This window comes from Crocuta crocuta, unplaced genomic scaffold (genome assembly GCF_008692635.1).
Source record: "Crocuta crocuta isolate KB4526 unplaced genomic scaffold, BGI_CrCroc_1.0 scaffold59-1, whole genome shotgun sequence".
Classification (NCBI taxonomy): domain Eukaryota; kingdom Metazoa; phylum Chordata; class Mammalia; order Carnivora; family Hyaenidae; genus Crocuta; species Crocuta crocuta.
Genome location: NW_027551579.1, coordinates 637,280 through 664,998, shown reverse-complemented (window position 1 = coordinate 664,998; position 27,719 = coordinate 637,280). Strand labels below are relative to the sequence as shown.

Genomic DNA, 27,719 nt, shown 5'->3' with positions numbered 1-27,719 from the left:
CCCGCTCTGCTATGTGGGATCGGGGCTTCTCTTTCTGCCTGTGGCTCGCCGTCTCCTGTGCGGTCTGATACAGAGACTCAGCGGGCTGCAGAGACAGCCGGCAAAGCAGGAGCAGAGGGCACTGGGGGCTGGGCGGCTGGGGGACAGCCGGCTTCTGCCACACCTGCCGACCCGTCTCTGGTTGTGCCTCCAGGTGAGCCTCAAAGCAGGAGCTCCAAATCAGCCTCCCATCTGACAGCCGTCAGCCACTGCTGCCACCACCCACCTGTCCCCTGCCCGGGCCTGTCACCGCCGCCTCTCAGCAGGTAAGGAAGTGATGTGTCCTGTCCAGAAACGGGTTCCCTCTGGACAGCGGCTGTCTTTGCCTGCGGTGCGCATGTGGGCCTGGGTGAGGCTGGGCTGTCAGGGTCCTCCGTGTGTGGCCAGGTCCTCCGTGTCACTTTCTCCTCACACCCACCATCATCATCCTGTTCCCCAGCCCCCTTCCGTGGCAGATGTAGGGCGCTTATGAAGCCAACCTTACAAATTGCCCTCCCCTTCATGTCATTCCCCATGTGAGTGGTTGGGTCCCCTCTTGGGGGAGAAGGGAGGAGAACCAAGCAGCTCCGTGGGCTGTGGGCCCGGATGGCGTGCACCTTGCGCTGCCTGTCCCCTCCCACCTGACTCTGAGTTACACACTGCAGGACGCAGCCTGTAAGTATCTCCCTGTGAAACCTGCCTGTGTGTCAGTGGGTTCCTGTGTGCCCAAGAAGAAAAGACTGTCTGACCATGGCAGTGACAGAGCCCATGCCCCGAGCAGTTGGCTCAGTGTCCCTTCTGCTTCGTCTTCTAAAAATCCAAGTCAGGTGAACAATCTACCAGTAGCCAATGTGCACATTCAGCTTGGTTCCATCTCTGCTTTGTCAGTATGCCCATTTTTCTTTTTGGGTCAAGTTGGGGGTGCACTGGTGCAGGTGGGGAGACACTGTCAGTTCATGTGCAAGTCCAGTGTGTGGATAGCCTTGGCAGGACAGACATGTCATTCAGGGGCTACCTAAGAGTCACCTGGCCAGGTTGGGAAGGGAGAGCCTCACACACCTTCCTGTGGGTCATCTTTAAGAGCCTCAGTGCCTTTAGCTCCGGTTGGCAAAAGCACCAGCTAATCTCCCTGCGTCACCCTGCTACCACGGAGGAGGCCCCCTGCTGTCTCAGTCCCAAGTTAGGCAAAGTTCAGGACCACTCAAGGGGTGAGTCTGTCCTGGGAGAGCAGGAGAGACCAGTGGCAAGGGAGAAACCCTGTTCCTGCCCCAGGTGCCTTACTAGGCCCAGGAGAGGGGACAAGCTGGGAGGCATGCTAGGAAAATGCTTCCTCCCACTTCCACTGGGAGCCCAACAAAATTAAGTTATTGAACCTTCCTGAATAGGTTTCCTCATTTGAAAAGTAAGGGGATTGGACCTGGACCTCCAAGTTCCAACATTGACATTCAGCAGTTCGGAGCCTAGCTACTCAGAGTGGTCCACGGATCAGCAGCAACTGGGAGCTTGTTCAAAATGCAGATTCTTATACTCTGGTTTCTCTTCAGATCGTATAAATCTTTCGCTTTTTACAAAATGCAGATTCTTGAGGGTGCCTGGGTGGCTCAGTCTGCTGAGTGTCCGACCCTTGATTTGGGCTCAGGCCGTGATCCCACTGAGCATGGGGCCTGCTTGGGATTCTCTCTCTCCCTCTGCCCCTCTCCTCTCATGCTCCTTTTCTCTCTCTCCAAAAAAAAAAAAAGAAGTGCAGATTATTGGATCATACCCAAACTTACTCCATCAAAATCTGTGTATTATCAAGATCCCCAGAGATTCATACACTGATTAAATTTTTTATAAGTTTATTTACTTTGAGAGAGAGAGAGAATGTGTGCACTCATGAGTGGAGGAGGGGCAGAGCAGAGAGAGAGGGAGACAGAGAAAATCCCAAGCAGACTCCACGCTGTCAGCACAGAGCCCAGCCCGGGGCTCAAACTCACAAACTGTGAGAGCATGACTTGATCCTAAATCAAGAGTCAGATGCTGAACTAGCTGAGCCACCCAGACTCCTCTTAAATTTTGTACAGGACTGATTTAGAGAGTCCTGAGGTGCATGGAACACCTCAAAAGATAATTTGGTGAACACAGAGTTGGTTTAAAGCCAGCCACGGTTCTCCCCCTGTGGCCCATGCTGGAATCCCCTCAGGAGGTTGTGAAGTACAAGTGTCTAGATCGGGGCGGGGGGGGGGGGCGGTCACAGTCTAGGTCCTGAGTACGTGTGCTGGGAGAAAGCTTACTGGCCACTTGGAGAGAGATCATGAGCATACAGACATGCAACAGTACAGTCACTGATGGCAATAAGAGTAACCCCTATAAGGGGGTCCGACAGGGCCAAGGAGAGCAGAGGGGGTGGAGTGGACCAGACTTGTCATCCTGTGTCCCAGGAAGAGTGCCTCCTGTCCTTATTTGTTGCATCTCCACTATTGATTGTGGAGGGGGGCCGTTTTACGGGCATCTGTAATTAATTATTTCCTCTTCTTTCTCGAGCAAGAGTGGGAATTGGGGAGAGCAAAGGATTTCTGTTTCATTGTTGTCTATTTGTTTTAACGTGTTGAAGGAGACATCAGTATATCTGTATATGCCGAGGAGAGGGCACCCACAGACACCAACATTACAGGAGAAAGAGGGGTGAGTGACAGGGCGGAGCTTGGGGAGGGATGGGCCCACCACACGCGCAGTATCAGCCTTGGATGAGGCCATACTTCCAGCTACAAGGGCCAGGTGACCCAGTAGACGTGGCCTGAACTGTGAAGATATGTTCTCCCAGTACCACGGAGTAGAAGTGGGCAGTCTAGGAGGGGCCCCTGGGTGGCTCAGTCAGTTGAGCGTACGACTTTGGCTCAGGTCATGATCTCGCGGTTCATGAGCTGGAGCCCTGCATCGGGCTTGCTGCTATCTGGCAGCCTGTCAGTGCAGAGCCTGCTTCCGATCCTCTGTCTCCTTCTCTCTGCCCCTCCCCTGCTCATGCTCTCCCAAAAATAAATATGTATTTCTTTTAAAAAGTAGACTGTCTAAGGTACGTCCAGCTCAGGGCTCCAGCTGGCTTCCCTGTGTGTTTCCTGACTCTGCCTGGGGTCAGTCCCCAGTGGCCAGTATGGCAGGACCCAGTCAAGACAGCCAGAGATGGGGTTTCTCCTCTTGTGCCTCAATGAGGGCGGTAAACGAGGGATAACTGGGAATGGGCGTGAGATGGTGGGCAGCCTTGAGGGCCCGCTAAGGCTGACTGTGTGTGATGGCACCGATCCCAGCACATGCGAGACTTCCAGAGCAGCACCTTGCAGCCCTGTAGGGTGAGTGGAGTGTGGAGGGTGTCGGATTGATATGATGGGAAGTACAAAGGAAAGACAAGTCTTGAGTGAGAGCGACTGTGAGTTGGGTTGTCCACTAGGCTAACTGTGGCCCTGGGTGACACTAGGGAAGTCACCTAGGAGACAGCCACAGAGAGACATAGCACTTTGAGGCTGAGAGGGAGGAAAGGGGTGAGCAAGGAAGGCTCAGAGGGTGTGGTGAGAAGGTGACACTGGGTCTGTGGACAGACACAGTCTGGAGGAGACACAGGAGGGGCCCCCAGGGAGGTGGAGGGGCTACAGGACAAGGCAGGGTGAAGAGTCCATGCATCTCATGTTCTGGACCCCCCCTCCCCACCAGCCGATTTTATCTCCAAGACAGAAGAAGCCAAACACATCTCATTGGGATCTTTCTGAATATTAAGCCATCAGCCAGAGTTCTCCTGTGTTGCGGAGTGGAGTAGTTGACAATGTGCCCCTTTCTGTAAACAGAGGAAGAATGAGGAAGTCATGGGGTGGGATCGGGGTATTCTAAATGCAGCCGGTCAGAGGCCAAAGGGAAGGAGAAAGCTGCTCCAGGGTCTGACAAGGCTCTGGTTCTGCTAGTAACAGTTCTGATACAGGCACACCTGCTCTCGCTTAAACACACTCACACTCACCCAGACAGACTCAATGCAGAGCCCCTCTCCTCCTCCTCGGTTGACCCTTCCCCTGTGTCTTCCGTCTTCACTCCTGGCCTCAGCTTCCTTCTCCTCAGCCATCCCTGAGCCCCGGTTTGGTGATTTCCCCCAACTTCTAAAATCCCAAGACCAAAGAGAAGGATGAATTCTGGAATGGGAAGGGAGGGTCAGGATCTGAGAGCAATGATTTTAGGATCCTTTTTTACTTGCATCAGGCTGGGGAGGCTTGGGAACCAGACTGTGGCCCCTCTTCCTTTTGTGTGGACACACAGGAACTCAGATACACATGAACACCCACACCCACAGAGGAACAGGTACACACACATGGACTGGCACAGGGCACGCACCACAGGCATGTGGGCACACACAGGGACACACACAGACCTGAACACACATGTAGAAATGCATGCACATCTCTACGTAGCGGGATTTAGGTGCCTGCTCCCCTGGGTTTCCAAGCCCCAACTATTTATTATTCTCCTTCTCTTCTTGTTGAGTAGAAGCTCCCAACTAACACAGGAACCTAAACTCTAGTTTAGGTGGTTGATCTGTATCTTGTAATAAGAAACTTTTGGGGCACTTGAGTGGCTCAGTCAGCTAAGCATCTGACTCTTGATTTCAGCTCAGGTCCAAGTGGGCTCTGCACTGACATTATGGAGCCTGCTTAGGATTCTCTGTCTCTCTCAAAATAAATAAACAGACATAAAAAAACAAGAAACTTATTTTTCAAAAAATAGCCTGTGAACAAATGAAGCTACTGCCATGCCTCACCTGGACCACAGAGTTAGCACATATGTGGAAAACCCACAGAGCGTGGCCTGTACATCAGGATACTGGCCGGGTCACCTCGAGCCTCACTATGTGCCTTTGGAAGCCACTGTTACCTGTGTGACTCCCCTGCAGCTCTGAGGCTGAATGATGAGGCCTCTGCCAAGTCATCTTTCATTAGATGGGGCAACTGAAACATTGCTTAGTCATGTGGCATCATTACATGTCGGATCAGGGAGAATTTCTTTCTTCCTTTAGAAATATAGATCTATGCTTGGGATAGGGAGGGTGTGTGTGTGTGTGTATGTGTGTGTGTGTGTGTGTGTGTGAGTGAGTGATTGTTTAAAAACAATCTCTCAGGGGCACCTGGGTGGCTCAGATGGTTAAGTGTCCAACTCTCCAACTCTAGCTCAGGTCATGATCTCACAGTTCATGAGTTTGAGCCCCGCATTGGGCTCTTTGCTTTCAGGGCAGAGCCTGCTTTGGATCCTCTTGCCCGTCCCTGCCCCCCCTTCTCCGCATGTGTGTGTGCTATCTCAAAAATAAATAAACATTTAAAAATAACTCCCAGCATAAAGTCTATAGAATTTTTGGAACAAGGAAAAATTAACATTAATAATAAAGCAGTTGGATCCAGGGGAAACTTGTTCTGAGAGCTGTACAATGCCAACAGGCTGTATGAAGCCATAGAAAGAATCCTTAGCTAGGTTTTGAAGCTTTGAGTTTGGGTTCTGGATCCACAAAGTTTGGCTGTGAGACCTTTAGCTATTGGCTTATTTTCTCTGAGTTTTGCACTTTCCTTACTTAACAAAACTTTATGTGTTTTGCCAGCCTTCAGGGCTTCTAGAGGAATGAATGAACAAATGTGTAGGAAAATGATTTACTACTAACAAAGCACTACACAAAAGTCAAGGGTTTGACGCTGGGACCATCTGGTCTCTTCTGCTCCCTCTACCCATGGCTGGGAAAGTCTCACCAACCGAAAGCATAAGGTCTTGCTCCCCTCGTGAAACATTTCTTTCTCTCGTCCTAGGAAGGTTTGCTCACAGATGCTCCCTGGCTTGGACAGGGACGCTGCGGGTGGTGGGAGCAGGCGGAAGAGCGAGGAATCCGTCTTACCTCTGGGGAGAGCAGCACTTCCAACCCTTTGACTTTGTTTCAGGGGCAGAGGATGAAAGAAGGCATGTCCAACAACAGCACCACTAGCATCTCCCAAGCCCGGAAGGCTGTCGAGCAGCTGAAAATGGAAGCCTGTATGGACAGGGTGAAGGTGAGCACACCCAAGCCAACCTTACCATCTGCCCCAGACCCAGCTCAGAGCAATCCTCCTGCTTCCCTGTGAGAGTTAACACGTCACCCAGCAGAGCAGCCGGCCAGCCTTGGCAGCTGTAACATTTACAAATGAGTGTTCGCCTCCGAGTTCCAAGTGTGCTCAAGGCTCCAAATGATGCCGAATACACAGTGTGCATGAATTCCGTAAGGAGCTGCCAAAAATAGACACACATTCGTCTCAGCTCTATTTAGCTCTGTTGTCATGCCGATAAGCGGGAGAGTTTAATGGTGAGATCAGAGTTCTCCCCCCTGATCTGGTGGCTTCGAGGTTAGGCGACATCAGGTGTTTTGACAGAGGCGCTGTTGAGAGTGAAGCATTGAACCGCGCACCGTGTTTGTCATATGTTCCTTTGGGGAAAGTGAAGGAGGTGCCAGTCGCCTCCTGCCGTGTTCATTTCGCCGCTGAGTGTAGATCTGTTCATGCTGGGAGAGCCAGGGCAGAATGAAGCCACCTCGTCTCCGGATGTCACTTAGATTTGCAGGAGGCCAGGCAGAGCATGTCACTCTGAAATACCATTCACATCCATTGACAGTGATAGAGTTGGAACCCTGCCGGGAGTCTGACACCGGGAGGCTCAGGTCCTATGGTCCTCGGGCACAGGGGTCCAGGGTCTCGCCCCAGCGTCAGGGATTCAAAGAAGACAGATTGCATGGGGGCAACGGGTGACTAATAAGCCTTCCGCTGGCAGAGCAGACGGTCCCTCCCCAAGGTTCCCATCACCAAGACCCCCTCCCCCCCCAACTCATGCTGCAGTTATGGCTAGATAGCACCGGCTCCTGCCTCTACTGGGACAGTTATTCTCCCCGCTAGGGCTTTGGGGTTTGATATCCAAGGAGGCAGTAGCATGCACAGGAAGTGACATAACGATAGGAGGGAGTCCAAGGAGGGAGTCCAGCGTGATGCAAATTGGTCTAAGTGGACCAGTGTTACCCAGGTGTCTCCGCCTTGCACACTCCAGTACCAGCTGCAGATGAGGCATCGCCCCTTGAAGTCTCGGCTAGAGGAGGGAGGAGAAAGCAAACCACCGTGAAAGGGGGAGAGCCCCATGAGGGCAGAGACGGATGTGAGAATGAGCGCCATAGACAGTGAGTGCTCCCCAGGGACAGACATTTGCTGAGAGGAGGGGGGTGTCGGAGACTCGCTCTTCTGATAAACGCGCCTGAGTACCTGCTCTGCTCGAGGCGTGGTGCTGGGATGCAAACACCAACGGAATGATGCCCACGTCCTGTCGCTGAGAGAGGGCTTTGCTGAGCTGGGAGCTGGTTCTGAGGGGATAGTGGAGAAGGGAAGGCTCGTGTGAGCTCACCAGGGCTCCTTTCGGTTGTGCCGGGGAAGGTGGCCGTGGGCAGCTTGGGGGTGCCGGGTACACAGGTGTGGATGACGCGGACGAGTACGTGTGGAGCCTGGGCTGGGAGATGAACTGACCTGTCAGTGGCAGATGAGGCAGGAGGCAGCCAAAGCTACAGAAGCAGGTGTAGCATGCAGCAAAGAGCTGAGGTGGAGTCAGAGAAGCAGATGCCCCAAGAAATGGGTGCAGATCTCAGGTAGTCAACGTGGGAGGTGCTAGGGAGCAAGAAGTCGTAACCCAACCGTCGAACTCCATGGCCAGAGGCTGGAAGGACCACAGGCACCCGGGACCGTTGCCACGCCAGGGGGTCCGACTCTGGCAAGGAAGACAAATTCTGTAAAAACAGACCCTCACTTGTGACAGTCACCACATGTCCCCGCAATGAAGGGCTCCTCAAGAGTCACTAGGGGCCCATGTGCAGTCTCTTAAAGACCAAGGAGAAACCATCAGCCAATTCAAAGTCAAGTTTGTTCGATGGTGTTTGGAGGGGCAGGTCATCTGGTTCCTGGGGTGACTGTGCTATGGAAATGTGGCTCCTGGATCCCAGGAAGGGGCTTCCTGGAGACACCTTCAGACTCTGTGGTGACTCCAGGCAGGAGGCCACTGATAGCCATGTCACATTTGCTTCCGAGGTGGCAGAGTTGTCATTGAAGAGATGACGCAGGGCTTCCTGAGGAGAGCGGTAGCCCCAAGGACCCACATCCCTGCTGTGCAATCACGTGTTTTCTCACTCATAAAACCTTCAACATTTATTTATTTATTTTAATTTTTAATGTTTTATTTATTTCTGAGAGAGAGAGACACACACACAGTGTGAGCAGGGGAGGGTGAGAGAGAGAGGGAGACACAGAATCTCCCTCTGTAGTAGGCTCCAGGCTCTGAGCTAGCTGTTAGCACAGAGCCCGATGCGGGGCTTGAACCCACGAACCGTGAGATCATGACCTGAGCCAAAGTCGGACGCTCAACCGACTGAGCCACCCAGGCGCCCCAACGTTTATTTATTTTTTTAAGTGTAGTAAGGTACACATAACATGTACCATATTAACCATTTTTTTAAGTTTATTTTTTGAGAAAGAATGAGCAGGGGAGGGACAGAGGAAGAGGGGGCATAGCATCTGAAGTGGGCTCTGAGCTGTCAGCACAGAGCCTGATGCAGGGCTCAAACCCATGAACCATGAGATTATGACCTGAGCTGAAGTCGGACGCTTAACTGACTGAGCCACCCAGCCACCACCCCCCCCTTATTAACCATTTTCAAGTGTGCGTTAAGCTCATTCACAGTATTGTGGGTTCATCACCACCATCCATCTCCAGAACTTTCCATGATCTCCAACAGAGATCTGCTCTAGCCCCCCCATCCCGCCCTCCTCAGGCCCTGGCAACCTCTTTTCTACTCTCTGTCCCTATGAATTTGACTATTCTAGGCACCTCATTCATGTAAGAGGACTCATACACTGTTTGTCCTTTTATGTGTGGCTTATTTCCCTTGCACACGTCTTCAGGGTTTGTCCACACTGTCGTGTGTGTCAGAATTCCATTCCTTTTTATGGCTAAAGAATATTGCACTGCAGAGACCCCATCTTCTGTACCCTTTCATCTGTTGCTGGTGTTCATCATCTTGGGGTGTTTCCACCTTTGGGCTTTTGTGAGTAGTTCTGCTCTGAACATGGGTGTGCAAGTGTTTGGAGTCCCTGGTTTCAGTTCTCATGGATATATATCCAGAAGTGGGATTGCTGGATCACATGGCAGGGGTTTGTTCAGCTATCTGAGGAACCACCACGCCGGCGGCCATTCCCAGCAGTGCCCCAGGACTCCGTTTTCTCCACATCCTCGCCAATGCTGCTTTTCCTTTTTTAAAAAAATATAATAGCCATCCTAATGAGTGTGAAGTCCACATGTGTCTTTTTTTAATTTTTTAATGTTTATTTATTTTTGAGAGAGAGAGAGCAAGCATGTGAGCATGTGCGAGCGGGGGAGGGACAGAGAGAGAGGAAGACGCAGAATTGGAAGCAGGCTCCAGGCTCTGAGCTGTCAGCACAGAGCCCGACGCGGGGCTCAAACTCACAAACCAAGATCATAACCTGAGCTGAAGTCGTACAGTTAACCAACTGAGCCACCCAGGTGCCCCTTCACACCTGGTTTTAAGTACTTGACCCCTCTTGCTTCTGAACACAGCATGGCTTTGGGGGGAAATCTACTTAATGCAACTTTTGGCAAAATGAGACGTGTATTGGTATCAATTAGCCAGACAATAGAAAAAGAAGCCATCAAGGACACTCCGAGTTGACCTTGATAAGGGCCTTGAAGAGGGAGGAAAGAGAATCACCAGGGAGAAATGGACTTTCTAGAATGAGCAAGAGGCCACTAGAGGATGGGGGAAGGAAACGGGGAGTCTGGAAAGGACAGGCTGAGTGTATGGGGAAAACGCAGAAAAGGTGAGTGTGCATTGCCCTTTGTGGGGCCCTGGAGAGAGGGAAGAACACACTGGAGGGGAAACATCTGGAGGCTCCTCGGAGGAAATCATCGCAACTGCAAGTTCCCCGGAAGCCAGCCCCTACATGGAAGCTGGACCGGAAGACAGCGCGAGCTCGGACAGGTGTCGGGCAGGAAGCAGAAAAGGACACGGCTGGCAGGGTACGTAGCCAACTGCGGAGCCCACCTCTGGGCGTTGCAGTTTTACGTGTGTGGGAGAGTGTCTAATGTGGAAGGAAGGGGACGAAGGTGCTTGCAGTTCATGAGAATAAAGGGGATGTCTGTTAAAGGGGGAAAGAAGAGAAACTGCTCTATCAGCTGCCAAAAAGTATATATTCACAATGTATTGTAAGAGCAAAGAAGATTCAACATAGCTTTATGCCTCCCCAAAAGCAAAAATCTTGGGAAAGGATACTCAGGGTCCTAAAAAAGAAATAGAAAACACATACAGATGACGTCATGGAGACTGCTGTGGTCCTGGGGAAAAGAATACCCCATAGCCTGTTCTCTCTCTAACCTATTAGAGGCTTATGCTACATAAAATTCTGTCAGGAAGGTGCATAAATGACACTGATCACCAAACAGTGGAAATTCGTCGAACGGCTGTGGCAGATACACGCTGAGCAAAGCGTAAGAGGTGTAAGTGGAGAAAACGGTCTCTGGAGCTGGCCTGTCAGCCCCAGAGGAGAGCAGCTGTGGGGAAGGTGGTGTCCCATGGGCAAGGCACCTGGGTCCTGAGCAGGCTGGGCCGCAGGCTCCGAGGAAGGCTTGTGGAAGCGGTCTCTGCCCGGGCACCACTGAGGGTGCTTTGATTCCCCGGACCCCAGGGGGAAAAGGAACAGCTGGTGCTGAGCCAGTCCCGGGGGGCTGTGACTTGGTGCGCTCTGGAGCTGGACAACACCCTTTAGCAAACGTAACTCTCCAACAAGACCAGCAGGAAACAGCCGACAGACTTGCTGAGCGACATTATGCTCAGTTGTCTGTCTGTCTGTCTGTCTCTTGCCTGACGGCCTGTGGCAGGTGATTTAAACGTCTGTGGGATGGGCTAACAATCCCTAATGGGGCTGTCATTAGGCAGAGATTAATTTTGTCAACACAAGCTTGATGTGCTGATTGCTGATAGATAGATCAACTGGTTTGATATCAACTTGAGCTGTATAGACTAAAAAATGAGGGCAGTGGGGACAGTGTCAGTTGATGCATGCTTTAAAACTGAAGCCCAAGAAACAGAGGTGGAAGTAGACTAGTGTGGGAAGTGGTTGACATGGAAGAAAAGAGAGTGTATCATGCCAAGTAATGACAGTCATTCACAGTCCTTCTCCGTAACAGTGAGACTGTGAGAAAGTAGGTGTCCTGTTCTGGGGGCTTTAATTCCTGTTTTGAAAAGAACACTATTTCGCTGTTCATGAAAATGGTATTCATTTACTTCAAGAATTTGGAAAATAAAAGTATAAGGAAGGAAATGTAAATAATTTATAACCAGTACACTTGAATATTTTTCCATCTAGCTGTTGGCTAGATGTTGGCTTTCTTTTTATAAAATTGTGGTTATTACTTTTTGCAACCTGGTTTATCACCAAACAGTATATTGTGATGATATATCCACGTCAGTAAATACTCTCCTAAAATGTCATTTCTACTGTCTCTTTTCTCTTTCAATAATTTATTTAACTGGTCTCCTATCCTTGGACATTTCCCTTATTTCCAATTTTGCAGTATTTCTTTTTTAAAAACACTGTAGCAAACACACTGCTAGATAAAACTTGCACGTGTTTCATGATCTCTTTAGGATAAATTCCTATGGGCTGAAATTGCCCAGTCAAAGGATATTTTCTATTCTAAAGTGTCTGAATCCAAATCAGACTTCCCTATGAAAAGTGGTACCGCCTGGGTGGCTCAGTGGGTTGTTTCCAACTCTTGATTTTGGCTCAGGTCATGATCTCATGGTTCATGGGATTGAGCCCCGTGGCAGGCTCCAAGCTGAGAGCTCAGAGCCTGCTTGGATAGGATTTTCTCTCTCCCTCTCTCCCTGCCCCTCCCCCACTCATTTCCTCTCTCTCTCTCTCTCTCTCTCTCTCTCTTTCTTTCTGTCCCACCCTGCATGCGAGCTCTCTCTCTAAAAATAAATAAACATTAAAAAATGAAAAGAAACATGGTACTAGTTTAAATTCTTATCAGCAATGAATGAGTCTGTTCCCCAGGCTCTCCCTTGTACCATTATTAGAGCCAGACCAGTTTGATGGTGGTTGCGTGTTTCATTCATCTGCATTCTCCCTGGCATTCAGAGAGCCAGGGAGTCAGTGGAGGAAGAGAGTGAAACATTTAAGTACCCTCAATTTATGCTTTTATATACTATTTTGAGAATAAGTTTGTGGTCTTTAAAATTTTTTTTTAATTTTAGTTTTGAGAGAAAGAGACAAAGAGCATGAGGGAGACACAGAATCTGAAGCAGGCTCCAGGCTCTGAGCTGTCAGCACAGAGCCCAAGGAGGGGTTCGAACTCATGAGCGATGAGATCATGACCTGAACTGCAATTGGACACTCAACCAGCTGAGCCACCCAGGTGCCCCTCAATTTCTGTTTCAAGCAATTTTTTAAAGGTTTCATTTCCTTTTTTTAAAAGTTTATTTATTTTGAGAGAGAGAGAGAGAGAGTGAGCAAGAGAAGAAGAGACAGAGATAGAGGGAGACAGAATCCCAAGCAGGCTTTGCACCCACGTGGGATTTCATCTCACAGACCGTGAAATCTAAATATTTTCTTTCTAAGTAATCTCTATATAACCCAGCGTGGGACTCAAATTTACAACCCTGAGATTAAGAGTCACATGCTGTACAGACTGAGCCAGCCAGGTGCCCCCAAACAATTTTTGAAAAGTCTCACATTCAAGTCTTCACTCCATTTTGTGTTAATTTTTGTGTATGGTGTAAAAAAACTGTCCAGTTTAATATTTTTACATGTCGCTGTCCACTCCACTTTAAAAGCACATTTTCTGTTGTGGTACTTCCCTTTTTATTGATTGTACCCTCTAGGTCCACCGATGTCGTTGCACGTGGTAGAATTTCTATTTTTGTGTGGCTGGGTAATATTGATTGTAGGTAAATACCGTATCCTCTTCATCCACATATCAATGGAAATTTGGCTGCTTCCATATCTTGACTATTATAAATAATGCTGCTATAAGTATAAGGGTGTATATATCTTTTCAAATTAATGTTTTGTTTTTTTAGGGTGAATACCTACTAAGAGGATTACTGGCTCATATGATAGTTCTATTTTTCACTTTTTGAGGAGCCTCCATACCATCTTCTACAGAGGCTACTTTACAGTCCCACCAGCAGTGCATGAGCATTCTTTTTTCTCCACATGCTCACCAACACTTGTTTCTTTAAAAAAAAAACACAAAAACAAAACACCTTTTTTTTTCTTTCACATAGCTCATATTGTTTTATTTATTTTANCCTGAGGAACCTCCACACTGTTTTCCAGAGGGGCTGCACCAGTTTACATTCCCACCAAATGGGGAGGGTGCCCGTTTCTCCACATCCTCACCAGCATCTAGAGTTCTCTGAGTTGCTCATTTTAGCCACTCTGACTGGTGTGAGGTGGTATCTCAGTGTGGAAAAAAAAAACTTTTTTAAATGTTTTATTTATTTTTTTGGGAGACAGAGACAGACAGCATGAGCAGGGAGGGTCAGAGAGAGAGGGAGACACAGAATCAGAAGCAGGCTCCAGGCTCTGAGCTGTCAGCACAGAGCCCGACACGGGGCTCGAACCCATGAACCACGAGATCATGACCTGAGCCGAAGTCGGATGCTTAACCGACTGAGCCTCCTAGGAACCCCAGCACTTGTTGTTTCTTGCGCATTTGATTCTAGCCACTCTGTCAGGTATAAAGTGTGACATCTCGTGGTTTTAATTCCCATTCTCCGGTGATGAGTGATGTGAAGCATCTTTTCATGTGTCTGTTGGCCATCTACTTGTCTTCTTTGGAAAAATGTCTATTAGGTCCTCTGTCCATTTTTTAATTGCATTATTTGTGTTTTTGGTGTTGAGTTGTACAGGTTTTTTATATATTTTGGATACTAACCCCTTATCAGATATATCATTTGCAAATATATTTTCCCATTCAGTAGATTACCTTTTCCTTTTTTTTTTTTGTTTCCTTTGCTGTGCAGAAGCTTTTTATTTTGGTGTAGTCCCAACAGTTTAATTTTGCTTTTTGTTTCTCTTGCCTTAGAAGATTTATCTGGAACAATGTTTCTATGGCTGATGCTAAAGAAATTACTGCCTATATTTTCTTCTAGGAGTTTTATGGCTTCGTTTTCACATTTAGATCTTTAATCCATTTTGAGTTTATTTTTGTGTATGCTGTGAGAAAGTGGCCCAGTTTCATTCTTTTGTGTGTAGCTGCCCAGTTTTCCCAGCACCATTTTTTGAAGAAACTGTGTTTTCTCCGATGTATGTTCTTGCCTCCTTTGTCATAGGTTAGTTGACTATAGAAGCATGGGATTATTTTTTTAAGTTTATTTATTTTGAGAGAAAGTGAGAGCAGGGGGGAAGGACAGAGAGTGAGGGAGAGAGAGAATCTCAAGCAGGCTCTGCACTGTGAGCATGGAGGCCATTGCAAGGCTCAATCCCATAAACCATGAGATCATGACCTGAGCCAAAATCAAGAGTTGGATGCTTAAACCACTGAGTCCCCCAGGCACTTCAAGCATGGATTTATTTCTGTGCTCTTTATTCTGTTCTACTGATCTGTGTGTATGTTTTTGTGACAGTACCATACTGTTTTAATTACTGTAGCTTTATTGTATATCTTGAAATCTGGGATTGTGATCCCTGTATCAAAACACCTCCAGCTTTGTTCTTCTTCCTCAAGATTGCTTTGGCTACACAGGGTCTTTTTATGGCTCCATACAAATTTTATAGACCTATGTAAATGTACTGCCAAAAAAATCAAGGACTAGGCTACAGCATGTAAAAGACCAATAAGATATTCATGTAGGAAAAAGTTTTCTTCCAGAAAACCAAAGAAAACTTCAGGTAACTGCCTTATAGTCTCAGAAAATGTAAAGCAAACATAGAATCTATGAAACCCTAGCTCAAAGGAGAGACAAAAATAATAAGTTGAAAAAGGAGGTAGAAAAACTAAGGGAGAAAGTTGATGGGGGATGGGAAATGCCATTAGAAGCAGCAAGGAGTGTAACACATGCTAGAGAAAACCAAATTAGTGACACGGAGCACAGGCTTATGAAACTCCTACATAATGCAAAATATGAACAGCCAGATCAAAGCAGTTAGAGAGAGAGTGATAGAAATAAAGACTGACAGCAATATTCCAAGCTTTGAATGCTGGTGTCCCTGGCAGAGATAACAAATGGAATAGAAAATGCTCTTAAGGGTAGAATGTAAAAAGGTTTCATTAAATAAAGGAAGACTTGAATCTGCAGATGCAAACAGCTCATCATGTTCCAGGAAAGACTATAATAGAGGATAATGAGCCCGTAGACACATAGACTGCTGAGGCTACTTAAGCTCAAAAGTAAAGAAAAAGCCCATTAAGTATACAGGCAGAGGAAGCAATGATTTAGGACAAGTACACCTAACTTAATGTGTGTTAAGTGCTTGCGCCCTCACCCTAACCCTGAGATATTGGTGCTGCTTCACCCTACTTCACAGACAAGAAAACTTTGGCCCACAGTTATGTGATGAAGTGGGCATACCAACCCAGAACCTCAAGTCTTACTATTAAACTACAGGGCCCTCCCTACAAAGGGCAGAAATGTCAGTCTAGACAGCATTGCATCTCAGTTTATTGCAGCCTAAGATTATGTAAAAATTCTAAAATTCTGCAAAGAACTCTATGTAGCCAAGTGGTCCCTTAAATCCTAGACAACAAAAATGATACTCTCGATTAGGCAGAAAGTTAAATATAATGCACATTTGTGTTTCCTTTCTTTAGCAGAATTATTTCATTTTATCCATTTGGGTTTCCCTAAAGGAGATACAGATGTGCACAGTTTGTGTTAATTTATGCATGATAACATATATTAAGACTATAAGACATTTTCTGGGGAAATCTCACTGGAAATTTCTGGGGAATTTTTCTCAGAAACTCCATCCAAGAAGGGGCTGAGTGTCTTGTCTGTACAACCCACACCCTGTGTGGGTCATAGTAGGCATTGGTCACATTGAAGGATGGACTTGATCTATTTAGAACAGCTGTCAGTGCAGAGCCTGCTTCGGATCCTCTATCCCTTTCTCTCTCTACCCCTCCCCAGCTCTTTCCGTCTGTCTTTTTCTCTAAGATATATAAACATTTAAAAAAAAAAAAAGTCTATCACTGGTATACAAAGTCTTTACCAGGTTATGATTTCTAGATCAATATTCAGTCTTGGAATTCTGCTGGATATTAATGTGATAGCGTCACTCTTTTCAATTTTTACTCTTTATAGACTTCAGATTTGAGCATCAGACAACATTTTTGCTTCATTGGGTACCAAATGATTAAAAATATCTCTGCCCATCTATTTCAGTTCATAGACTATATAAATATCAACAACAGCAGCAAAAAGAACGTTACGTGTCTTATAGTGTGAATGTCACCAGTAAGGCAGAGGGTGAACTTCTTCCAAAGGAATGACCTGAGAGTCTACTACCTTCAACACTACCTTTTATTACAAAAGTTAGACCCTAACATAGGTTGATTATAAACAAGCACAATCCGATGAAGAATTTACACCCACCCATTGTGATTGTTTGTTACTTTCAACCTTTGAGGTTATTCTAGTCACTGCTATGTATTTTTCATTAGATTTATGCTTTGAGCATTTTAATGTTTAACACAATCTTAATCTTAGTTTGACCACATAGGTCTGCCTAGAAAACAAACCATCTTTGCAAGCCCAGGTTACCAATGGGGTTTGGTTTACAAGATTGTATTATATTAATATCACTTGAGATGAGTGTTATTTGAGACTGAGTTGCTTCAGCTGAATAGTCCACTTTCCTGGCCCAAATTTCTCCAAAGCTACTATGCTGTGCATTACTTAAAACTGTCACAGCTCCAACTCTAACAGGAATAGGACCCACCCTCTTTCCTGTATCAGCAGCCACTTTGTTCACAACTTTTCTCCCAGTCGATTTTGACGCAATTCATTTCAGCGTCTATAGCTATCACTTCAGGTTTAATCCACTCACCTTCACTATTTCAGGTCAATCATTTGTAACCACTGGTTACAATATGTACAAGATCTAAATGAGAAAAATTGCAAAACCTATGAAAGAGATCAAAGAAAATCTAAATAAATGAAGATATCCCACGTTCATGGACAGGAGGACTCAATATTGTTAAGATGTTGGTTCTTCCCAACTTAGTCTATAGATTCAAGACAATCCTAGTCAAAAATCCCAGCAAATTGGCTTTCTGATACTGATAAACTGATTCTAAAGTTTATATGGCGGGATATCTGAGTGGTTTAGTTGGTTGAGTGCCCAAATCTTGATTTCGGCTCAGCTCATGATCTCATGGTTTAAGAGTTCAAGCCCTGTGTTGCTCTGCACTGAAAGCATGGAGTTTGCTTGGGATTCTCTCTCTCTCTCTCTCTCTCTCTCTTTCTCTGCCCCTCCCCTACTCCGATGCTCTCTCTTTCACTCTCTCTCAAAAAAAATTTAAACAATGTTTTTAATAAAGCTTATATGGAGAAGGGAAAACAGAAAAGAAAAAAATTTGAATAGCCAACACAAAATTGAAAGAGAAGAGGGGCACCTGGGTGGCTCAGTGGTTGAGCATCGGATTCTTGATTTTGTCTCAGGTCATGATCTCTCGATTTGTGGGTCTAAGCCCTGTTGTCAGTGCAGAGCCTACTTGAGATTCTCTGTCTCCCTTTTTCTCTGTTCTCTCCCCCATGCTGTATCTCTCTCTTGCTCAAAATGAATAAGTAAACATTAAAAAAAAAAAAAAAAGAAAGAGAAGAGAAAGCAGGAAGGCTGACAATACCCAACTTCAAGACCTACTTTAAAGCTGCAGTGATTAAGACAATGTGATATTGACAAAGAATAGACAAATATATCAATGAAACTGAATAGACAGGCCAGAAACAGACTCCCATAAATAGGGTCAATTGATCTATAAAAAGGCAAAAGCAATACAGTAGAGAAAGGATAGTCTCTGTAACAAATGTGGCTGGAACAAGTAGACATCCCCATGGAAAATATAAATCTAGACATAGACTTTACGCTTTTTACAAAAATGAGCTCAAAATCAATCAGAGACCCAAACTATAAGGCAGAACTAGAAAACTTCTAGAGGACAGCACAGGAGAAAATCTAGATGACCTTGTGTCTGGCAATTAGTTTTTAGCTATAACACCAAAAACAAAATCCACGAAAGAATTGATAAGATGGACGTCATTCAAATTAAGAACTTCTCTGTGAAAGACACTGTTAAGACGTTGAGAAGACAAGCCACAGACAGGGAGAAGATGTTTGCAGAACACATATCTGATGAAGGACTGGTATCCAAAATATACAAAGAACTCTTAAACCTCAACAGTGAGAAAACAAAGCACCCTATTAAAAAAAATAGACCAAAGAACTGAACACACACTTCACCAAAGAAGATATACAGATGGCAAAGGAGCATATGAAAAAATCCTCCATATCATATGTCACTAGAGAATTACAAATTAAAATAACATTTAGACACTACTACACAACTATTAGAATGACTAGAATAAAAAAAACAGTAGCAAATGCTGACAAGGATGTGGAGTGATAGGAACTCTCATTTATTGCTGATGGGAATGCAAAAATTGTACAGCCACTTTGGAAGGCAGTTTCTTACAAAGCTAAACATAGTCTTACCATACAATCCAATTATATAAAAAATATGCAAAACAAAATTTGAAGAAATGTCAAGGAAGATGAACAAGTTGTGTAAGAGTATAGGGTGCGTTTCCTAGTCCATGCTGGATTGATTAGACAAAAGAGAGGTAAGCAGATATTAATAATAAAATCAGGTAGGTTGATCTGATGGGTAGGTAAACAGATAGATGATAAGGTGTAGATCTTTATTCAGAAAACATTAAGTACACTTTTCTCTAAAACACGAACCTGGAGATCATGATGAGTCAAAGCCAGACGCTTAACGGACAGAGCCATCCAGGCACCCCAGGTCTTTCACATGTCTTGCCCTTATTTTTTTTCTAGAATTTCCTACGAGTCATGACAGTGCTGCTGGTTTGTGAGTTCCTTTAAAAGAACAAAATATGTTCTTTATGGCTCCATTTTTTCCAAGAGATAAAACACGTATGGCTGAGTTACGAAGCCAAACGAGAAAATTCTAAAGCAAAAGCCAGTCGTTGTTAAAACGGAAGATGAGGGGCACCTGGGTGGCTCAGTCAGTTAAGTGTCCGACTTTGGCTCAGGTCATGATCTCACGGTTCATGGGTTCAAGCCCTGCATCGGGCTCAGGCTCTGTGCTGACAGCTAGCTCAGAGCCTGGAGCCTGTTTCAGATTCTGTGTCTCCCTCTTCCTCTGACCCTCCCCTGTTCATTCTGTCTCTCTCAGAAATTTAAAAAAAAAAATTAAAACGGAAGATGAGCGGGGCTCAAATATCACAGTGTTCCCTCTGGAAAATGGAAAAAGAGCAAAAGCAGGGAGTCTCGTGTTCTGATAAGTCACTGACAGCTGGTTCACAGGGTCCAGAGAAGGTCCAGGGAAAGGATCGGATTAAGATGATAAATGATGTGAAGGTTGAAAGTGACATTTCTCAAAGAAAGTAAATATAAATGATGCTCTATGACCCAGCCGGAAGTCAAGGCAGTGCTTACTGATTTTGCCTTTTCTCTGTGCCTCCTCTGAACCCTGGGTGGCGCCCCTTCGTTGCCCCACCTTTTGCCAGTTTTAACAGTTCAGCTGTGAGCCTTTCCGTCACTGTCTCCTCCTCTACCAGACATGTCCACGGGTCTCCCCCAGACCGACGCACATGGTAACTTTCTACCATCAGATTTAGAAATCAGTTCAAAGAAAGGGGGATGTGAATGAGCAATTCTAGAATAGCCATCAGATCAAGGAAGGAAAATCTTTGAATTAAATCAAAGAGAAGGACATTAAATAGTAGAACAAGAAGGCAAAAGGTGTCTTTTGAAAAAGACCAAGGACGCTTCCTGTTGGAAAAGATTCAGGGTAGGGGCACTGTGGGCATCAAATTGCCCCAATAATTTCAGAGACACCTCCTCATGTCTGCTTCTTAGCGCCCTCCCAGAAAGTAGCCAGGTGAATCATGAAGCAAGAGCATGTTGTGTGTATAACAGCATCCATCCTATGCAGCAAGTAATGCACTCCCCACTTACAGGAGTGAAAACTGAGTGGCAGAGTCTTGCCCAGAATGACACAACTCATTAGCGCCCAGTGCCGCTCAGTCAGAGAAGTTGTTTCTTGACTCACAGCCCAGTGCTTTTCCTCGAAGAGATGCCACTGGCTTTCTAGAATCTCTAAAGCCAAGAACCTACTTGCTACAGTCACCTTTCACCTCTAAGTAAGTCACAGAAACCTCTTCAGTGACTCACACTGGTTCCCATCACCAAATAAGTTACTCGTGGTGAACTCGCAAAATGGTTGAATTATGGTTTCCTTTCTGGAAAATTGGGATGTGTCAAAACTGAGAGGTGGTCAGAGTCATATAGGACGTGTACCAACCTCTTAAAGGGGTTTTGTTAAGTTGAAGTCGAGAGTGGATTTGAGTCAGTCATTCTAATTAAGCTGAGTGAGGGCTTCACTCTTCTGGTGGTGAAGACTATATAATATCAGCTCTTAACTAGGTTAACTTGGAGATATTAAAACTCTCTTTCAAGGGGCGCCTGGGTGGCTCAGTTGGTTAGGCATCCAGCTTCATCTCAGGTCATGATCTCACAGCTTGGGAGTTCATGCCCTGCATCAGGCTCTGTGCTGACAGCTCAGAGCCTAGAGCCTGCTTCGAATTCTGTGTCTCCCTCTCTCTCTGCCCTTCCCCTGCTCGTGCTCTGTCTCCCTCTCTCTCGAAAATGAATAAACATTAAAAAATTGTTTTAAAAATATAAAACTCTAGTTCAAGCATCTTGGAAATACCTCTCAATGTGCAATCAACTTTTCATGTGGAGAAAAAACACCTTTATGCTGATGATAGTAAACAGCAGCTAATCCAATAGTATGAACATTGGATTTTAGAATTCAGAGAGGGCCTCTCTGTTATATTATTCACGTATTCACACATATCTTACACTCCCTCTGACATCCTCCAGGTATAACCTCATCCACCCCCCAACTAGCTGCCATATCTGTGGCTGAGAACCCAGCAATAGGATTGCCTAAAATGAAATGGATCAGTGCAAGCCACTAGAAGCCAAATGTCTTAGTTCATGCTGCTGTAACAAAGTACCATAGACCCAGTGGCTTAAACAAAGAAATTCCTTTCTCGCTGCTCTGCAAGTTGAGAAGTCCGAGATTAGGGTGCCCGCATGGTCAGGTTCTGGTGGGAGCTCCCTCCCTGGTTTATAGATGGCCACCTCCATGCTGTGACCTTACACGGCAAGTGGAGAGCGTTCTCTCTCATTTCTCTTCTTAGAAGGGCACTAATCCCATTCATAAGGGTTCGGCCCTCATGACCTAATTACCTCCCAAAGGCCCCACCTCTAAACACCACTACCTTGAGATTTAGGCTTCCGTTTTTGGATTGGGGTGCGGGAGGACACAGACATTCTGTTTCCAGCGTCATAATATGGAAATATCTTGAGTGGGTGCTTGGGAACCGGTGTGTTGATCTCAGTACATCGCAACATTAGAAGGAAGATGAAATTCACAAGGATTCACCCCGGGCGGTGTTTGCTCAGACTTTAGAGGTGAGGTATAGAATGTCCTGAAGATTCCACTAGGGAAAACAGGCACATGATTCCTTCTATTGAGAGTGTGCTCCAAGTTTGACTTTTGTAAAAGATACTGTTGCACCGTGGGGGGCTCCAACCTGGCTGTGCCCTCAACAATTAATCCTGCATTGTTTTCTTGGGGTGGAGGGAAGAACAGGCAGAGCCCTCAAAGAGGCTTGAAATTGATTCCAAGTAATATTGTTAAATAGACCAGGATTGCTGAGAGCTAGGTGTGAGTTGCTCCACTTTAGTTGCAAGGGATAAATGCAGTGGGTGTCACAGCCAGAATAGTAATTATGTCATCTGTCTTGTCGAAGAATTTGACTATAGTAATTGCAACATTTTCTCCCATCATTGAAGCTTGTAATTATAGTGCAACTAACAGGATTATGTGCTAACTTGGGCTGTTTTAATCACCTCTTTTACTCTGAAATGCAATGGTAAAATTCCGCAGTTGTTCCCAGGCTGCTGATTCTTTTCAACATCTGTTGTCTTGTAACAGATTAGTACCAACGAGAGGAGACAGAGATGCTCTGGGCATTTCATAATAGAGGACTTTAGGTAAAGCAGACTTGAGGCTTGACGAGAAAGCATACACAGTAAGGGAGTTTTAAATTTCCAACCCAAATAAAATTTTCTCTTTGAAAGCAAATCATTTGTGTTTTTTTTTGTTTCAAAGATGGCAGATGTTTTATGCAATTTGGCAATGGCTGCAGCTCATACTTTATATGTATGAGCTTATAAAGTGAAACTTTCTGCTATAAAAGTCAACCTAGAACTGATTAAGAAAACCCTCCCACTCAACCTAATGAGCAGATTTGGGTTAATTAATGCCTAGATATTAAGCTGTGTGTCAGGATGTCACCTTTCATGTGTAAGACTCATTAAGATGCTCATTACCTATGTTTATCTTTACAGATCTCTTAACAACAAACTCAAGGGTTCTCCGAATATTTTGTTTACACAGGAATAAAGGAACATTGGACCCGGTGTGAAATACGGGGGGCTGATGGCCGAGGTAGAAACCTCCCTTGATCGTTTCCTTGTACAACCACCGACACTCTCTTAGAGTGTTATTTCAACACAACTAGGGCATCTAGGATTTTAACACTGCAGGGAACCAATCCAGATCCACACATTTGGTCTGAAAGTGGGCGCTATTACTTGGCTCCAATACAGGCTACATTCTGTATTCATCCTGCTGTACAGGTGCCCAGACAGGACTCCGTCGTCCAGAGGAGTGTAGTTACAACTCAGTAAGTGTGTTTGTGATCCTAAAACACCATAGCAAAAGGAGGCAATCGAAGAACAGCCTGTTTTCCTGAAAGAAAAATTATAGAATAAGTGCAATATCACCTTTAGAGGTGATAGAAAAATCCCTAGATTAGATCTGCTTAAAACTAGCAAGGCCAGACACAAACAGCTTAGTCGTTGGGGTGATGAAGACACGGAGCTGAACGGGCAGCAGATACACTGATAGGAGACAGGATCACAGCCCAGCCCCTTCTTTCCTTCACGCAGCTGTCCTACCAAGCCTCATTTTTTAAACTGAACTATAGCTGACGTACAATGTTAGATCAGTTTCGGGTGTGAAACTGATTCGACAATCCTATATGTTACAAAATACCACAATAAGTGTTGTTATCTGTCACCACACAACATTATTAAAATATTATTTGTATTCCCTATGCCGTACTTTTCATCCCTGTGACTATTTTATAACTGGAAGTTGGTATCTACAAAGTTACATTTTGGGGCCCCTCCTCTACTGCCTTGGCCCAATGGCCAGGTTAACTATGCAGCAGCTCCCAGAGAGGTGCCCCCTTGCGGTTGCTTCCAAGAAATTCAACTATGCACATCTGCCCCGGAAAGATGTTAACAAACATCTGAACAAGTACGATCCAGGGGAAGGAAGCTGTATTTATAACTTAGCAGGCTAGCTTCGGGCCAGCTGGATCGTGTCATGAAAAGGTAAACTTAGGCACATTAAAGTTTCTCAAGAGTTTGTTTGAGCGTGCATCGATTCAAATTCAGTGCACACCACCCCCAGGAGCTGGGGCAAGGTTTCATAGAGAAGATGCCAAAGCAGAAGTTATTTGATTGGTCGTGTGAGTTCCCAGGTAGCTGGTCTCCAAGGAGAGTTTTCTGGTCTGGCAGAACATTCCAGCCCACTTGACAGCTACAGTTTCATTATCAACAAATCAAGCGGCTACTATGGCACATGGAATCTGTGGCCAGACAGTGTGGCTTCAAATCCTGGCTTTGTCAGGGCACCTTTGGGGCTCAGTCGGTTAAGTGTCCCACTTCGGCTCAGGTCATGATCTCACTGTTCATGAGTTCAAGCCCCGTGTCGGGCTCTGTGCTGACAGCTCAGAGCCTGGAGCCTGCTTCAGATTCTGTGTGTGTGTCTCTCTCTCTGCCCCTCCCCCATTCACACTGTCTCTCAAAAATAAATAAACACTAAAAAAAAGTCTCTGGGACAGCTGGGTGGCTCAGTTGGTTAAGTGCCCAACTTTAGCTCAGGTCATTATCTAAAGGTTTGTGAGTTTGAGCCCCATGTCAGGCTCTATGCTCAGAGCCTGGAGCCTGCTTTGGATTCTGTGTCTCCTACTCTCTGCCCCTCCCCCGGTCATGCCGTGTGTGTGTGTGTGTGTGTGTGTGTGTGTGTGTGTGTGTGTCTCCTTGNTATTCTGTGTCTCCTCCTCTCTCCCCCTCCCCCGGTCATGCCGTGTGTGTGTGTGTGTGTGTGTGTGTGTGTGTGTGTGTGTGTCTCCTTGGGCAAGTTTTTTAACTCTTGTGCCTCAGTTTCCTCATCTGTGAAGTGGCTTTAAGACTATTAAGGGACACCTGGTGGCTCAGTCGGTTAAGCATCCAACTCTTGATCTAGGCTCAGGTCATGATCTCACAGTTCATGAGTGCGAGCCCTGCGTCGGGTTCTGCACTGACATTGTGGAGCCTGCTTGGGGTCCTCTCCCTCTCTCTCTGCCCCTCCCCTGCTTACACTGTCTCTCTCAAAATAACAGTTTTTTAAAAAGAAGAAGAATTTCTGGAAAAATTTGGAAGCCAGGCCAATTTTAAGAACCTCGAGGTAATGTGTGTGGCTTGTATACCCTGAAGGCTCTAAAACATTTTTTCATTGTTTGTGGAACGTTTTTAACATTCTAGGAAAGATGAAGACCTTGAATATACGGAAAGGATCTCATTCGTCTGCTGTATACTTACCCCGCCTGTAGCCCATAATAAGCACTTACAGGCGGAACAACATAATCAGCAGGAGGCATTAATGCACAGGCTGCTCATCTGACCAGCATGCGACCCATCTCATACGGGTGAGATGAGCTGGGAACTTCATCTTCCTGTTAGCTAGTGTGCCTTGGCCGTCTGCCGCCCCTAGCTCGTTTGGTCCTCCGAAACCCCTGGGTTTGAACGAGGGGGACAGTGCAGTGCTCAGCTGCCTTGTGTCAGCAGGGCTTCACGCAAGACTGGAAGGAAAACGGAGAAGGAACCTTCTGGTCAATAGCAGCTCCTTACACGGGGGAGTGGCCGTTGTGAGATGAAATGTGTGCTTAGAGGGGCACCTGGGTGGCTCAGTCAGTTAAGTGTCCTGGGTCTTGATTTTGGCTCAGGTCATGATCTCACAGTTCATAAGTTCGAGCCCCGTGTCCAGTTCTGCACTCACATCACGGGGCCTCCTTGGGATGCTCTCTTTCTCTCTCCCTCTCTCTCTCTGCCTCTCCCCCACTCATTCTCTCTCTCTCTCTCTCTCTCTGTCTCTGTCTCTGTCTCAAAAATAAATAAACCTTAAAAAAAGTGCTTCGAGTATATAACTTATGTATGTGATATATAAAATACGCTAATATGTATTCTGTTGAGGAGCATGAAATGACCTGCTATGTGATCACCAGAGTGGATTGCAATCAAACAATTCCCAATAATAATACTAACTACAATCCCACTGGCCTGCGCAGGGCCAGCGCTCAGCTTTATCCATCTAGAAATGGTTTAGCAGAGTAAGGAGAAGCTAGTGTCCCAGGCCTCCACTCATCACGCAGTTGGGAACAGAACAGGATGTCTGGACCGTCCCTGCTGGCTTCTCATTCCTGTCTGGAGGTTGATCTGACGGCCCCTGGGCCACATCTCTTTCCTCAGAGGAGTGCTTGAAACCTGGTCTCCTCTGGGTTTGCGCAGACCCTGTCTCTCCGGGCTGGGAACGGCTGCTACGGCTGCTGGGGCGGCTGTGGCGCACATGACACGGCCTGTCCTGGGCTGGGCCACGCAGCCGCCTCTGCACTGGACGCACTGGGGGCTGGCCTCTAACCCACCCCTGTGCTGTGTCGCCCCGCAGGTGTCCCAGGCGGCCGCAGACCTCCTGGCCTACTGCGAAGCCCACGTGCGCGAAGACCCTCTCATCATCCCAGTGCCTGCGTCAGAAAACCCCTTCCGGGAGAAGAAGTTCTTTTGCACCATCCTCTGACCCCGTTCGTTATGAAGTGTCTCCTTGTCCGTCCGGAAACTCCCTGGTAGAGCCCGCATGTCCTTAGCAGTAGGGCTTCCAACCACCCCCGTCCCCACCTTGTCCCCACCCGCCCGGGCCGGTCTCCCTTCATCCGTTTTCTTCTCTGCATTCGATTCCACTACTTCCTGTCATTCTCGTGTTATTTGCATTATCAGCAAAGAAAGTAGACATTTTTGTAGCAAATAACAAATGCGCCAAGTCCAAATAAGTATGAGATTAAGGGTTTCTTTTTTTTTTTAAACATCAATTCGAGGATTTAAATACATCAAATTAATACATCCCAGTGGATAATTTATTGAAAAGAGAAAAACCAGGGGTGTCTGGGTGGCTCAATTGTTTAACTGTCTGACATTAGCTCTGGTCATGATCTCGCGGTTTGTGAGTTCAAGCCCTGCGTCTGGCTCTGTCCTGACAGCTCAGAGCCTGGAGCCTGCTTTGCATTCTTTGCCTCCCTCTCTCTCTCTCTGCCTCTCCCCTGCTCATGCTCCGTCTCTCTCTCTCTCTCAAAAATAAATAAACATTAAAAATTTTAAAAAAAGAAGGAAAACTATCCTTGGCAATCCCCCGTTCACAAATAATTCACTCTGAAATTAGAGTATCTCAACCACCTGGAACACATGGGTATAGGGTTCATCTCTTTTCATCCGGAAGTTCTACATTCCCTGCCTTCCTGTCCTCCTGTTAGAAACGAAATGACCCACAGCATCCAACGGTTTTCCTAATATGTCCCTCACCAGGGCCCAGACCCCGCTGAGGACACAGGGCCCCGTTTCCCCCCGATGATCATGGACCACTTGGGAGGTGGGCCTCCTACGAATGTAGATGTTGGGTGAATAGTGCAGCAAGCTTGACTGTGCATGCGCTCCAGCTAGGCCAGCCCGGGGCTCCGCTCCCCTCTCCACAGGCCACCCCTTCCTGCTCCCCTCTTCTGGCTCCTCCTCGGTAGTTCTAACGTGGGGTCCCGCGGGGTTTCACCGGGGTGGCCCAGCTCAGTGAGCCACAGGGACAGCAGCCGTCTGCCGATCTGAGCACTGACAGGCATTCATTATTCGATCCTCTGGCAATTAGTAAAATACCACGAGAGTATGTCTGTTTTACAGAGAGGAAGACCGAGGCACCGACAGGTTCTGTGGTTTCCCCAAGATGATCATTAGAAGGCAGGAAATCTGGGGCTTGAGCCTGGCCCCATGGACCTCCCGGAACCCCGAGGCACGCTGCCTTCGGCTCTGCCCGTTTGCAGGTCAGCAGGCCTCCAGGCAGCCTGTGCTGCACGCCGTGAGGCGCCTTCGCTGTGTCCACTCTGCCGTCTTTGCCAGGAGGAGGAATGTGGGTGCCAATAGCTTATGGAAGATGATGGA

At 46.5% G+C, this 27,719-nt stretch overlaps 1 protein-coding gene across 1 annotated transcript; it reads left to right on the top strand.

The window, feature by feature from the left end:
* The first annotated feature begins 203 nt into the window (after nucleotides 1-203).
* GNG4 (G protein subunit gamma 4) lies at nucleotides 204-26,860 on the top strand. The gene is made up of 3 exons (XM_077751707.1): nucleotides 204-305; nucleotides 5,952-6,059; nucleotides 26,191-26,860. Exons 2-3 carry the CDS (start codon nucleotides 5,961-5,963, stop codon nucleotides 26,317-26,319), a joined length of 228 nt encoding a protein of 75 aa, XP_077607833.1. The 5' UTR covers nucleotides 204-305; nucleotides 5,952-5,960; the 3' UTR covers nucleotides 26,320-26,860.
* Nucleotides 26,861-27,719: the final 859 nt, after the last annotated feature.